General features: G+C 44.3%; 2 protein-coding genes across 4 annotated transcripts; both read left to right on the top strand.

The window, feature by feature from the left end:
* The first annotated feature begins 59 nt into the window (after positions 1-59).
* Positions 60-3,940, top strand: armc6 (armadillo repeat containing 6). The gene is made up of 7 exons (XM_040170343.2): positions 60-918; positions 1,252-1,337; positions 1,429-1,999; positions 2,128-2,273; positions 2,368-2,499; positions 2,987-3,124; positions 3,230-3,940. Exons 1-7 carry the CDS (start codon positions 798-800, stop codon positions 3,440-3,442), a joined length of 1,407 nt encoding a protein of 468 aa, XP_040026277.2. The 5' UTR covers positions 60-797; the 3' UTR covers positions 3,443-3,940.
* A 234-nt stretch (positions 3,941-4,174) lies between these two features.
* Positions 4,175-13,591, top strand: LOC120815569 (mitochondrial coenzyme A transporter SLC25A42). 3 transcript variants are annotated; one of them, XM_040170345.2, is made up of 8 exons: positions 4,175-4,535; positions 6,569-6,737; positions 7,263-7,374; positions 7,537-7,562; positions 7,758-7,924; positions 8,034-8,150; positions 8,902-9,053; positions 9,534-13,591. In XM_040170345.2, exons 2-8 carry the CDS (start codon positions 6,645-6,647, stop codon positions 9,857-9,859), a joined length of 993 nt encoding a protein of 330 aa, XP_040026279.1. In that variant the 5' UTR covers positions 4,175-4,535; positions 6,569-6,644; the 3' UTR covers positions 9,860-13,591. The 3 variants fall into 3 exon arrangements, with proteins under 3 accessions (XP_040026279.1, XP_077955102.1, XP_040026278.1); XM_078098976.1 differs by having other exon boundaries at positions 4,183-4,535; positions 6,545-6,737; XM_040170344.2 differs by having other exon boundaries at positions 4,197-4,535; positions 6,564-6,737.
* The last annotated feature ends 546 nt before the right edge of the window (positions 13,592-14,137 follow it).

Genomic DNA, 14,137 nt, shown 5'->3' with positions numbered 1-14,137 from the left:
ACTGCAGCCATGTTTACACAAGAACAACATTTACTTATTTGAGTAAACTCTAGCCAGCAGGACAGAAGAAAGAAAAGGAAAAGCATTTCCAAAAAGTCAGTTATTGTACTGATAAGAGTAGAAGCATATCCTAAAGATATGTCTTACTTGGAAATGAAGGGGTGAACAAATAGGTATTTCTTTTGTTGCAATCTGCAACACACCCCGAGATGTTTATCACGTTCATGTAATAAATTGCCAAAGGGACGTCTTTTATTTTGAAGGTGAGACCATCACTTGTCGCTGACAAAATGAAGAAAAGAAAATATTTGTCTTCGGAAGAACCAAGAGAGAAACGGCCACAGAACTAATGTCTTGCAGTGCATGCTCCATCCGAGGGTATTTTCGGGTGGGCTCTTTGAGTAATTCAGTATTCACTTAAACGGTTCCGCACAATTGACGCCATCGCCATCACACCTTTAACCGGGGAACACGATGACTACGGAAATGACGTCAATCGACCGCGCCGGACATTTTCATTCATATCGGAGGAGCAAGCTGTCTGTCTGTCTGTCACGGGGCGACGGTTCCATCCAGGAAATTTGACTTATTTTATTTACACGGATATTTTCACCAAGTGAGAAAAAAAGCTACGATTCCGACAGCTTTATTTGACGGTGACTTTGCGAATTCCACCAGCCAGTCGCTGTCGATCCATCAGCTGTTACCAGCTAGCGTTGCACAGAGTAGACAGAACCAGCGTCCCCATCTCCTTTGACACCCCGCTTGTCACATACGTGGACCCTTGACTGGCGGAGATGGAGAAGCGGAGGATCACACAGGAGACCTTCGATGCCGTCGTCAAGGAAAACATGGAGGAGTTTGAGATGGACGCCGACGAGGCTGTGAAGGAGGCTGTGGAGCAGTTCGACTCTCAGGGTAACACAGCTGGAAAGAACGATGGGTGGAGCATTGTACAGTTTTGTTGTTGACTGTTCATGATCTAACGTTATATAAGCTCCATGATCAGAGGGAAACGCACCAAGCACTAAACATTAGTATGTCTAGCTGTAAAATTGGATCAATTAAGATGTTGGTCGTACACACTCCACGTATCTCTGTGTCTTTCTTATGGGGAGTGGAGTTTCTTCAGTTTCGTAGAAGATACCACGCTCATATGCACATGCTTGAATTATGATTCTTTTGTAATACTTTTCTCTTGGTACTTGATATTTTTGTGTGACATTAACCCAAATCTATATGTGGTTGCAGGTGTGAACCTCAGTTGTATAGTAAAAGCTGTACCTGTGGTCTCATCTGATAACAAACAAGAGGAGCCGACCCATGAGGTCTTACAGGTAAGCCTGTTTTGTTGTTGTCTTTTTTTGGTGAAAGGAGATTGCTGACTACAAACGGGGCCGAAACCTCACGTCTTCTTTTCACTTGCAGGCGTTGGATTCCCTCCGCAGTGTAAAAGACTCTGCCAGTTGCAAGGAAGTGGAAGCGGACATGAAACGCTTCACTGAGCGTTGCTCACAAGGATTTGCCCAGCGGTACCTGGCCGCCCAAAAGGACGCCTACCCCGTCATCCTCTCTTACTGCAAAAAGAGCATGGAGGAGCGGGACGCCGTGTTGACTGCACTGACTGCTCTGGCCGCACTGACAGACGGACAGCCCGACTTGTTGGATGCAGAGGGCCGGCATTTCCTTTTGAATGTCCTTAAGGAGTATAAGCCGGATCCCTCTGTGGTGCGCGCGGCCGTCTGCACAGTGCGTCGCTGCTGTTTGAAACATGAACAGAACCGGCAGGATTTGGTGAAAGGGGGCGTCGTGCCTCTTCTGACCGGCGCCATTACAGAACACACTGAATGTGCCGAGCTGGTGAAGGAAGCCTCTGCAGCTCTCCGGGTACTGGTCTTTGATGACGATGTCCGCGTTGCGTTTGGGAATGCTCACGAACACGCCAAGATAATTGTGCTTGAGCACAATGGACTCAAGGTTTTAATTAACGCTGCAAAAGGTGAGACCTGCTGAGTCCTAGTTTATGTGGCTCTTTTGAATACCGGCGTCAACCGCTTTTGTCTTTTTCTTAGTCAGTCTGATTTTATTCATGTCATTTTTTTAATCTAATGTCTTCTTCCCTCACAGTTCACCTTGATAATACTTCTGCTCTGAGTGAGCTGTGTGCAACTCTGTCCCGTCTGGCTGTGAGGAATGAGTTTTGTCAAGACATCTGCGATCTTGGAGGGTTGAAGCTCATCATGAGACTGCTCGCGGATAGCTATGAGAAAGCGGTAAGCCACAAAGAACCGGGGATTGTGTTACAAACTGATTTGAGATTCATCCTCCATGTTTGTTAGGCTCACTGATCTCATGTTCTTCTGGCAGGAGCTGGTTCGGCAGGTCCTCAGTGCAATACGAGCTGTATCAGGAAACGACGACGTGAAAGATGCCGTTGTTAATTCCGGTGGAGTCCAGCTCATTGTCATTGCCATGAACAGACACATGAACAACCCTGCAGTGAGTTGAATGTCATACCTACTAATTGACTGTGAATGGGATCTGGAATATTGCAGTAAGGCCGAGATCCTCTTTGTGGCAGTGGCAAGTGGGTGGCATCAAACTTGAGAGCCCCACCCCCTACACGGAACCCGCCGGTCCAAACCTAAAATTAGCCTCTGTAATAAGAAGACGGGGGCTCACGTGTCTCAAATAAAATTAAATAAAATTAAATAAAATAAAATATTTACAGCAGCTGACCTGTCGTACAAATAACAGTTGTTTCTGGGAAAAATTGGCTCCTCCCACCCAGCGTGCCGTCGTGACGCCGACTGATTTACTGGCGATTGCCGCTGCCTGCCACAAAGTTGCCACCCACTTGCCACTGCCACAAAGAGGATCTCGCTGTCACTCGAATATTGGTTGTTTTCATTTATTTTTGTGGGATAACAATCAAGTTGAGTTAAATATGCGAAGGTTATGAGATCATGTTCACATTGTGCTGCAGGTGTGTGAACACGGCTGTGCATGCCTCTCAGTCCTTGCTTTGCGTAAACCCGAAAACTGCAAAGTCATCATGGAAAATGGAGGGGCCTTGGCTGCTGTGCAGGCTATGAAGACGCACACAGACTCAGTCAATGTGCAGGTAATATGAAGTCATTCATAATTATTTTATGCTTTTTTTTAAAGAAACCACTCCTCTTACAGTTTGGCAACTCTCTATCTCCCTGTTTTATTTGTATGTGAATAGAAACAAGCGTGTATGGTGATGAGAAACCTGGTTTCGCGTATGAGTAACTTAAGCCAACCAATCCTGGAGATGGGAGCAGAGGCCCTGATAGCACAAGCACTAAAGACCCATCAAGACTGCGGCGATGTCGGCAAAGCAGCCCTCAGAGATCTGGGATGCCAGGTGGAGCTCAGAGAGCTGTGGACCGGCAAACATGGCAGCCTCACCAACTGAGAGAAGTCGCTCCTCATCATCAATTTGGCTGAAATGCATTTTAGGCAAGATGAAATGCTATGTTGGTGTACCTAGTTAAGCAGATGCATCTACCCAGATAGACATATTGGTTAAAAAAGTGAGGTAAATGCTAGACCCACAGAGCGTTCTTTACAGGTTGAATATGCTGTCCAGTCATTCTTTTGTTTTTGTACAAAAAGATAATTGTTGTCTTATTGAACATTATTGTTTCCTGTCATTAATTTGCTCACAAAATCTCTGTTACCCAAATGTATACTTGTAGCACAGCTATGCTTTCAGGATGTTAGGAGTTGAATTGGTTTATTTTCTGCTATGGGTATTATGAATACGTGTTATTAGTATATTTGCTTCTATGCAAATCATTTTAAATGCACTACTCGGTGCAACATCCTTTTCATTGTTTGCATAGCCAAATGTTAATGTATGTATGTATTTAATGCCTTATACTTTGACTAAATGAAAACAGTTCCCCTTACATATGTTTGTTAGTATATGCATTATTTACAGTAAACAACGTAAATATCTGATACTTACACCTACCTCGGACAACATTAGTCTATATCGTGCATAATTAGGATAAAAGTGGTTGAGCCCCCTCGGAGGTGCCCTGTGGCTCTTTGAACCAGCCGGTCGCCAAGTGCCTCCTCTCAACGCCCCTCTAACCGACCTATCCGCGCCGCACCCGCTCAGACTACAACTCCCACAATGCTCTGCGGCGCGTCCTTGTCAGAATGCTCTATCTCAACGCTGTCACGGCCAGTAACGGCAGAAACAAACCAGCATGGGAGATGCTGGTCGCTTAAAGTCACGTCAGCGCGAATGAATACGAGACTTGTGTGACAGGCAGCGCCTTCGACGCGAGGAGACGTTTTTTTAACTTCTTTTTAAAGACGAGAGCGTACTATCGATACTCCCACAAACACTGTCGACGGGAGTCACATTGACGCTGATGTGCGCTTAAGCTAACCGCTAACGTTGACGTTCCCCAACGGTACCGTCCGTCCAACGAGCGCGGAGCTAGCGACAACAACAACAACAACAACGCGAGGACCTCCGAGGTCCACTCCGTGAGGTAAGAGAGCCACGTCGTGGTCTGTAACCTCACTGCTGACAGCTCGCCGCCTCTGGCCGCTGCGCCGTCGTCAAGTTGGAGCGAGTTGGAGCACCGCGGACGTGCAAGTGTGCGTTATGTAGTGTGTCCGTGCTTCTCATGTTCGCTGTGCAAATGATACTTGCTCGACTCGTTTAGAAATCAATGGTGTAGGATGCCATGGAAACTGGTGGCATATAGGAACCAGTGCTGTTATGAAACTATTGCCTAACGCCAGGAGGTTGTGCAGAACCCCCCAACAACAACACAGGCCCCTCAAGCAACACGCTGCGGTGTGTCTAGTTACTCGTGTGTGTGTTTGGAATGGACGCTCTCCTCGAGGGCAGCTCCACCTTTCCATTGCCCTGCATGTCGGGGGGTTATGGGGGGGGGGGGGCAGTGATCGAGGTGAAAGGGGACACATTGTGTCCCCAAATGGATCTGACTTGAAGTCCACGACTAACCAGCTTTTCAGCAAACCCTCCTTTGAATCATTTGTTACATGTTTTTCTTGTTTGGCTTGATTCTCCGGATGGTTGCTTGATTCCCAGATCCCTAGTGGGATTTCTCCCAATAATAATCGATTTGTAGCAAGTTACATTTAGCCAAATATTACAATTTCCACTGGCAACTGTACCGTTAAATAGAATAATGTAGAACTGAAAAAGTGTGAAAATGTTTATAAACGTGTATTTACTATATAAACGCAATAGTATCTCCCAGGAAACAAAACCACACCCTAATTAGCGTAAATAACATTCCTGTATAACAAAGAATGTAGAACATAAATATCAGTCACTATATTTTCTGTAATAATAAAAATGGTAGGTGTTATTAACAACATTTTCTCTGACTTTAAACACATTCTTCTGCATTTTAGGTCTACATATTGTATTTCACCTTTGTGTTGTGAATTGTTCAAAGTGGTGGTTTAGTGAATGCTTGGTTAACGTGTGCAGTGTGTGACTTGAGCTTTTGGGGGTCAAAGGTTGCATGAATAGGGGATTTCTCCAGTGATTAGCTCATTGTAGAACATTCATGCGTCTTTGTTTATAGCTGTGACTTTGCCCCAGATAGTGTTCTTTCTTTAAGTTCAAATGATTTAAGTCTCCATTGACTACTGAGGCTTCAAAGAAGACCTTTCTTGGATTGTTCACATGTTTTCCCCCCACAAGTCCTCAACTTTGACCCTCAACAGATATATTTGGATGTCACATACTTCAACTCTCCTCAGCTTAGTGTCTTTTTACAGCCTTCAAAGGTGTGCCAGTTGGTTAAATGCAACTGGATTACTCTCGAGGTAACAATGTCCTCTAGTCGGGTGTTGTCTTTGCTGTTTCTTAATAACCAACATCTCTCTTAGTCATCACATGCTGACATGACACTCGTTCACTCGGCAGGGGGAGTGCAGAAAGAAAGGTCGTGACCGTAAAGCATTTTGCACAAGGCAAGATTTTTTGTTGCAGCGTGACGAAGCTATAGCCACGACTCCATCCATCCATCCATCCATTGTCAGACCGCTTATCCTGCACACAGGGTCGCGGGGGGGCTGGAGTCCATCCCAGCCAACTTCGGGCGATAGACAGGGTCGCCAGCCAATCGCCAGGGCAACGCAGGGCAACCCAGAGACACACAACCATTCACACTCAGATTCACACAACTACGGGCAATTTAAAGTCCCCAATTAACCTGATCCCCAGAGCATGTCTTTGGACTGTGGGAGGAAGCCGGAGAACCCGGAGAGAACCCACGCAGACACGGGGAGAACATGCAGACTCCACACAGAAAGGCCACTGGGCGGAATCGAACCCAGGACCTTCTTGCTGTGAGGCGACAGTGCTAACCACCACGCCACTGTGCCATATAGCCACGACTACCGAAAGCAAAATCTGAATTTAAAGACAATGTCTGCATCTAGCCATGCTTGTCAATTGTTTCTATATTAAGTCTCACCTCAAACTGACCTCTCTTTCTCTCTCTTGATCGCTTAGCCTCCTCCGTTGGTCCAAGCACAGAGACGGCTGGTGGCCCTCCCTTGCCGTGGTGGAATTCATGCGCCCGCTCGGAGACAGCCGTGCGTAGTCCTCGGGGATGGGGACCGGCCGGCAGGAACAACGGGCAGCACTCACGCAGGGAGAAGTGCTGCCGCTGGATTCCTCCCGTCAGTCAGAAGGGAGCTATGAGGTGACATTCTATAGACGCGGTCCTTCCTTCACTGCTTTAATTAAGGAAAATGTTCAGCAGTTATTGCTGTTAATGGTTATTTTGTAAATTTGTGAATCAGCCGTCTCGTATAATAATAATATTTATATTATTGTGTAGGAAAATTAAATGTGTCATTACCTGATTATCGTCAATGGAAGTGTTATTGTGGCTTCAGAAAGCTTTCTCAGTGTCTGTATTTATCTGAACTGTCTTTAGTAAAAGGAAATCGTCTGGGCGTCGCTCTGCCGTATTGCACGTGGAAAAGGGGGCGTTGTCCTGAGTTTCGGAGCTTCATGGCTTCTTCTCGGTCTTTGGGTTCATTTACGGACATCTGCTCCTAATTGTCATGTTTTGTGAGCTGGTCCGCCAGTGATCTATTTTCCTCACATAACTCCCAAGTTAATGATCAACAGCACCGCAAACACAACAAGGAGGCCGTTTTTACAGGATTCACTTACTGTCGGTGTTGATGACCCCGAATGTAATTCCTCCATCACTGTGCAGGGCCGGAAGAGCGCTCGGTCTGTCGTCAACTCGCTCTTCTCCGGGGCTTTAGCAGGAGCCGTGGCCAAGACAGCCGTGGCCCCATTGGACAGAACTAAAATCATCTTCCAAGGCAAGTTGAATCCTCCGCTGACCTCAAAGTGGAAAGTGCTTTTAATTAGAAATGACTCACGCGGATGTCATGGAATTAGATCTGGAACTAATGTTATGTTTGTGATGTAGTTATAGAAAATTACCTGACATTTATATTGCACATACTTTTTTGTTGTTGTAGTGTCTTCAGCCAGATTCTCTGCCAAGGTAAGTTTGAGTTTATTGTCAATTTATTTATTAACAAACTGGGATTCTCATTCAAAGCAGGCGATTTATTCACAGCCCTTGCTGTCAAAATAAGCCACATGACATTTGAATTTTGCGCGTTTCAAACACAACATTCTAAACCTAAAATGATCATCGATCAATCATGAGCATGTATGTTTCCGCGTGTGCACACAGGAGGCCTACAGGTTGATCTACCGCACCTACCTGAAGAATGGCTTCGTCAGTCTTTGGAGGGGCAACTCTGCCACCATGGTGCGAGTCATCCCGTACGCTGCCATCCAGTTCTGTGCACACGAGCAGTACAAGGGACTGTTAGGAGGCTACTATGGCTTCCAGGGGAAGTAAGTGCCACTTAACACTGATTGGTCAAAACACTGATTGACCAATCAGTCAGAGCCGACCGCTCTGGTCTGTTGATCTAATCACTTCTATCTGGACTGTTCCTTCAAGAGTCCTTCCTCCAGTTCCGAGGTTACTGGCTGGGTCCATGGCGGGTACCACGGCAGCCATGGTGACTTATCCTCTGGACATGGTGCGAGCTAGGATGGCTGTAACACCCAAGGAAATGTAAGGTCATCTTTAACTACCAAAACACAGCTGGTATATAACACAAAGACACAAAATAACACCAGGGATTCCGTTACATTCTCTGCTCATTCAGGGTTCAACTACAGAACAACTGCAGTAGATTCTGATCTCTTGTTGCTCGAACTGCTTCTAGGTGTTGATTGTTGGTATACAGTGATCCCTCGCCACTTCGCGGTTCACTTATCGCGGATTCGCTATTTCGCGGATTTTCATATTGCATTTTTTTTTTTTTGGTGCATTGTGCTCTGCATTTTGATTCGCTAAAAACTCACTCCCGAGCCGTTCCTTACAGTTCTCCAACGTAATCGATGGTGGCATGTCGGTGTACAAGGATCTTTTTGCAAAGAAGAAAAAAGAGCGACAACAGCTGCCTATCACTATGTTCTTCTCCCGAACAAACACACCTGCAGAACACTGCAGAGCGCAGTCAGGATGCAGCGGCCCAGTCTGAAGAGCAGTGAAACGGCCTACACGCGAGTCACTGTATTTGTATACATGTAATAGTTGCTAATTGTAAAAAAAAAAAAAGTTTTCTATTTCGCGGATTTCACTTATCGCGGGTCATTTTCGGAACGTAACCCCCGCGATAAACGAGGGATTACTGTATATTCATTACCAAAGACTCGATAGGTTGTCCTAAAATGTTACATGATTAGGTGAAACAAACACATTCTGTATAAAAGGTTTATTGTCGAATAGACTCTTGTTTTGGGTTCCTCCTGGTGTTTAGGTACAGCAACATCCTGCACGTGTTTGTGCGGATATCCCGAGAAGAGGGCCTGAAGACGTTGTATCGAGGCTTTGCTCCCACCATGCTGGGTGTTATTCCCTATGCTGGGCTGAGCTTCTTCACCTACGAGACGCTGAAGAAGTCTCACGCAGGTAATGGTGACCCCTTTCGTGTCCACGTGTCGTTGCATAGTTATGCACCTTTCTTGCGCCCTTAATGTTAACAATTCACTTTTTAATTTAGTCCGTTATTCAAATGAATTAGGAAACAGGAAAACAGGAAACATTTATTAGCCAAAATATGTCAAACATACAAGGAATTGTATTTAGGAATTTAGGAATTATTTAGCTATTATTAAATTCCAATTCTAATCTATCGTACTTTGACAAGGACACTTGTCGCTGTCTCGTCGAGCAGTCGAGTGCTCTGATGAGCCTTTTGCAATTTCCACAGCAGCACATTTCTGAGTGTCACATTTCGTCTCGGGCGAGGTGTTACAGCAGCTCGTTCTTCCAGGGAACGCATCCTTTGATTTGAGTTTTTGTAACCGATGGCGCTGTTTAAGTCGCGCCCCCCCTACCTCTGCAGAGTGTTTAATATGGCACTTCTTAACCCCCTACTCTCCCGCGTAGAGCGCAGTGGGCGCCCACATCCCTACTCCTATGAACGTCTGGCGTTTGGAGCCTGTGCGGGACTTCTTGGCCAGTCGGCGTCGTATCCTCTAGACGTGGTGCGCCGCCGTATGCAGACGGCAGGAGTCACAGGCCACACGTACGGCACCATCCTGGGCACCATGAAGGAGATCGTATCCGAGGAAGGGGTCATCCGCGGACTCTACAAAGGTCTCAGCATGAACTGGGTCAAAGGGCCCATCGCGGTGGGGATCAGCTTCACCACCTTCGACCTCACTCAGATTCTCTTGAAGAAACTGCATCAGATGGGCTACACGGCTCGATAGGAAAGACAACGGAGATGGGAAGACGGGGATAGTGGGACGACGAGTCCCCTACGCACCCTCAGAAGAGAAAGGAAGTAAGAGAGTAACAGTGGCGTGTTGCCGGACAGGAGCAAACACACAGCGGCTCAAGCTGGCGGGACGTTAATGTTTTGTCCTGCGCTGTCGCCGTGCAGCGGGGGCCGAACCCCGGTGGGCTTGAGGTGTGGTGGGGATGCTACAGAATACCATGTACACAATGTTGTCACGTACAGCTCAGTGCAATGTGCTCAGTGGTTTTCCGTGTGGTCGCCCCCGTTTGACTGTGAGCGTCAGTCCGAAACTCACCGACGTCTCCCAGCTGCTTTGTGTGTCTGCTTAAAACCGACAACTTTAATGCAGGTCGCCAAACATTTTAACATGCGCTTGATTTGATTACAGTAAAATATAATCCCCTTGAGACTATTTTTTGTCATGTGTGTGTTTGTTATAAACTATTATTCCAAAGGTTCAGACATCAGCTAGTTACAGATTAGAGGATATTTCTGATGTTTGTATATTGAAGCACAAAAGTTCTCAAAGTACAATTTTAGAGCAAAAATCTTTCCCAGCACAGAGATAACAGCATTCTTTTGTTGTAGTTCAATGTATTGAAATCACAAAGAGTCCAGTATCTATAAGTGGACCTCCTTAAGATTGAATTCACAGACTTGTATCTGCAGTTCAGCCGTAGTGACGCTAATGACTAATGAGCCTGTTTTAAGCCAGTGCCAACATGCAGTATATGGTGTTTAAACAGTGCCCAAATTATTGTGTTTGTTTTCCCTGTGATAATATATAATGGGCTTTTTCTAACAATATTGTCCATTGCATTAGAAAGTTTAGTTGTTTGTATGTGTTAATACAAACTAGTTGAAAACAACCTCTGGACATACAGTCCCTTGTTATGCACTCCAAGCAAGTTGATGTTCCAAAATGTGAGATCATATACACTAATTTATCAGATGAACAGGAACAGTGTTATGTAGCCCAATACAAAGAAGAACCTTTAAGAAGACTGTTTGTGCTGCTGTCGGCCGCGCCTTGTGATCCTTTAGCTGTTTGGTTTGTGATTTCAATTCTGAAAGGCGCTTCTGTTCTTTTTCTGGTACGCTGCAGTCAGTCACGTAATGGATGAACACAGACGCACGTGTGTTTGGATGTCATGGTCTACGTGCTGCTGGTTTGGCCGCTGCAGGGGGCATTATTTCAAACTTAGCTCAAGGTCCATAGCTGTGCTGCTATTTTCTCATGAGGTAGTTTGACTGGAAAGTTGCACACGCCTGGTGAAGAGATTTGAGTTCCTTCCAGGCGTGATTTTATGTATTTTAGTTTTCTCAGTATTTTACTTTACCTCAGCACACCACCGATTGTTCATTACGTTCTTGCATATCAATGTTTTATGTAGTGAGTAGTGTTGCATTCAGATGGACCGTATCTGGGACAGTTTGGACAGTATCGATGGGCTCGCGGCCGCTGAGGAATAGTTTCTATACTTGGATCACACACACCGAGCTGAGGGAACAGCTGGGTGCAGAGCAGCTGGAGCAAAGCGTTGTCCTCATGAGAGGAACACAGGAAGATTTCGTCTTGTAAAACAAGTGTGAGGATCTCCAGAAAAACTTTAGGTTTAGTAGTTCAAAAAAAAAAAAGAATATATTAATTGTGATTCTGAAGTTGTAGAATTGTATTTACTATTTTCACTTTCCAGATGACTAATCATTTTCATTTTTAGTTAATCTATAGATTTTCATAATTACCAAACTGATGCCTGTAATTGTTTAAGTTGTCTTAACAATGTTTACTGTTCTTTAACTGAGCAGCAGACAAACAACCCAAAACTCTGTCATCGAAAAGCAACGTTTAGCATTTGAAATCTCTTAAGGAGCCGATGTTTGGTTTTCTCTGTTAATCAATAATCAAATTTGATCCACACTTGGATTAGTTACTTTAAAGTGTTAATAGACAAGTGTTTTGCCTTAACTTTATAACTATAGAGTGAATGTTGATTGTAAAATATATTGGTGTAATTTCAGAGGGAAATGAAGACTTCGTATATTGTGCGATTGTGCTCGGCCGCAGTCAGAAACTGAGTGAAACAGAAACTTTTTTTCCGATTAAACAAGAAGCTGTATATAAACATAAGCAGTATATGAACATTCACACTTAATACCAATTATCTAAAATAGTTAAATTTGTCATTGAAAGGATTTCATCAAAAAAAGCAACTTTTTATATACCAGCACCGAGCACCAGCTAAGGTCGCTAAAGGCCGCCAGACAAAGTCACATGATCACTTACACATTGGTGAGGACATCGGCCATATTCATTTATGCATTTATTCATTCAAAGTCAACTCTCCTGACCATCATCATCTCATCCGTCTGTCCTCTTGTAGTGATTGTTCATTGTTCAGTGAATCAGAGCGCTGTTCAAACTAGCAGGTTTGCTGAAAGCTCTTGAATAAGTGTCCCTGAGATGAGGGAAACTCCAGGTTCTCTGTGTTGTTGAACGCACTCCGATCAGCTGTTTTCCGGAACCCAAGAGTCTGTTTCTCATCTCAGAGTCTGGCTTCAGGCTCAGTTTCCTGTGTGTGCGCCCTGAAACGGGTCCCAGGCCGCTGGTAGAAGTGCTCCGGTGACGGACACCAGACGCAGCGGGCGTTATTGTTCCCATCACCACAGAGGCCTGCGCAGTCTTTTAATATCCGTGTGTTTTTTTCGTTTTTGCCTTTCCTCCGTTAAGCAGGTGGGAAATAAAAGTATCTGAGCTTTGATGACTGACAGCTGAAGATAGAATGCTATAATGTAGAAAGTGTACAGTGACTGAAAGCGGAGCGATGGGTGGTTACTGAATCTCAAGTGCCTGGCGAGGAATAGTAACGACGGTACCATGACTGAGCTACTTCTACTGACCTTTTTGAAGGTCGTGTCCACTTTTAAGCCTTTGCTTTCAGTCGTGAAATTCCAAATATTTAAGGGGCAGAAGATGGTTTGACGTTTGGAGATTGTTAGACCTCTGTGACTGAATGTATTACTAAAGGTCCAGTTTTTGTATGTGAATTAAAAAAAAAACGTATATGCTGCCTTGCAATGTTCTGCTGTCTATGGTGAGATGCATGAACGTGGCTCCCTAACAGACCGAAACAATCCATTCCAACCAGCCTAGGGACTCAATTCAAACTACAGCCGATGGTCATTTATGTGCTGATTTCAATGAGAAGAGCATTTTAATGGCATCATCTTCCTGTAGCTCAAGGGAATAAGGTTAATGCATAATGGAAATGCACTGATAGGGAGGGTAACAACACACGCGGAAAACCCCAGACAATCATGAAATGCCAAAAAAAAGTTTTAGTTTTCAATGGAAAGTACATCTTGTTTCGTTAAGTACTTGACAGTGGCCTAATGATGAATAATGCAGAATCACTGCAACAACAACTAAAAAACAACTAGAAAAAGATGACATGTTTTGTTTTATCCAATTTGTGGGTAATCCTACATGCAGCCATGCGATGCCATTGTGTTGCATGTTCCAACAGATCACCTGGTAATGTTTTTGTTTCAGTACAGTGCGATAAGTCCTCGTGATTTGTGCCAACTGAATGTAAACGTAGCTACTAATACCACACCTTGTGTTTAATCTCTATTGACGATGCTGTATCTGTGGGAAAGTTTGAAATATCAAATCCCAAAATAAAATTGGATATTATCAACACATTGATTCCTGGTATTATTTCACTGTTTTGTCTTTGTCTTGTGGTATTTGACATTAACGCCTAACACAGACTAGTCAAGTCGTATTTTTCTCCTCTCTCTTGTGTCGGTCCCACTTGCCTAGATTTTCCTAACCTTTCATTTCTTAGGCAAGGTGATCCCGTGCACTATATTATTTTGTTTGCAATTGTATTTGCTATTTTATATATATCTTTTGTAAAAGATAATTGAAAAAAGAATTAGGCGCTAATGAATGGGGATAAATGATATATAAATGATAAATAAACACACATGAATACAAAATGTTATATAATAGAATTATATTATGGCTAAACAAATCCAGTGAATGGGTAAGTTTGTTAATTTATTAATAGCAAAAATTGTATTTTATTCTCCATTTCTCATGCTGATTTTCGCATGTATCTAATCTATCGCTGGTTGGAAATAAAAAGCAGTTTTGAAGCCAGTCACACGGTGTATGTGATGACGCCTATTGACCGATGGAGGGCGCCACCTCCCCGTCAATAAGTGCACTCGTCTGGCCGTA

Source organism: Gasterosteus aculeatus, chromosome 3, assembly GCF_964276395.1.
Source record: "Gasterosteus aculeatus chromosome 3, fGasAcu3.hap1.1, whole genome shotgun sequence".
Lineage (NCBI taxonomy): Eukaryota > Metazoa > Chordata > Actinopteri > Perciformes > Gasterosteidae > Gasterosteus > Gasterosteus aculeatus.
This window is presented reverse-complemented; position numbering and strand designations above follow the sequence as displayed.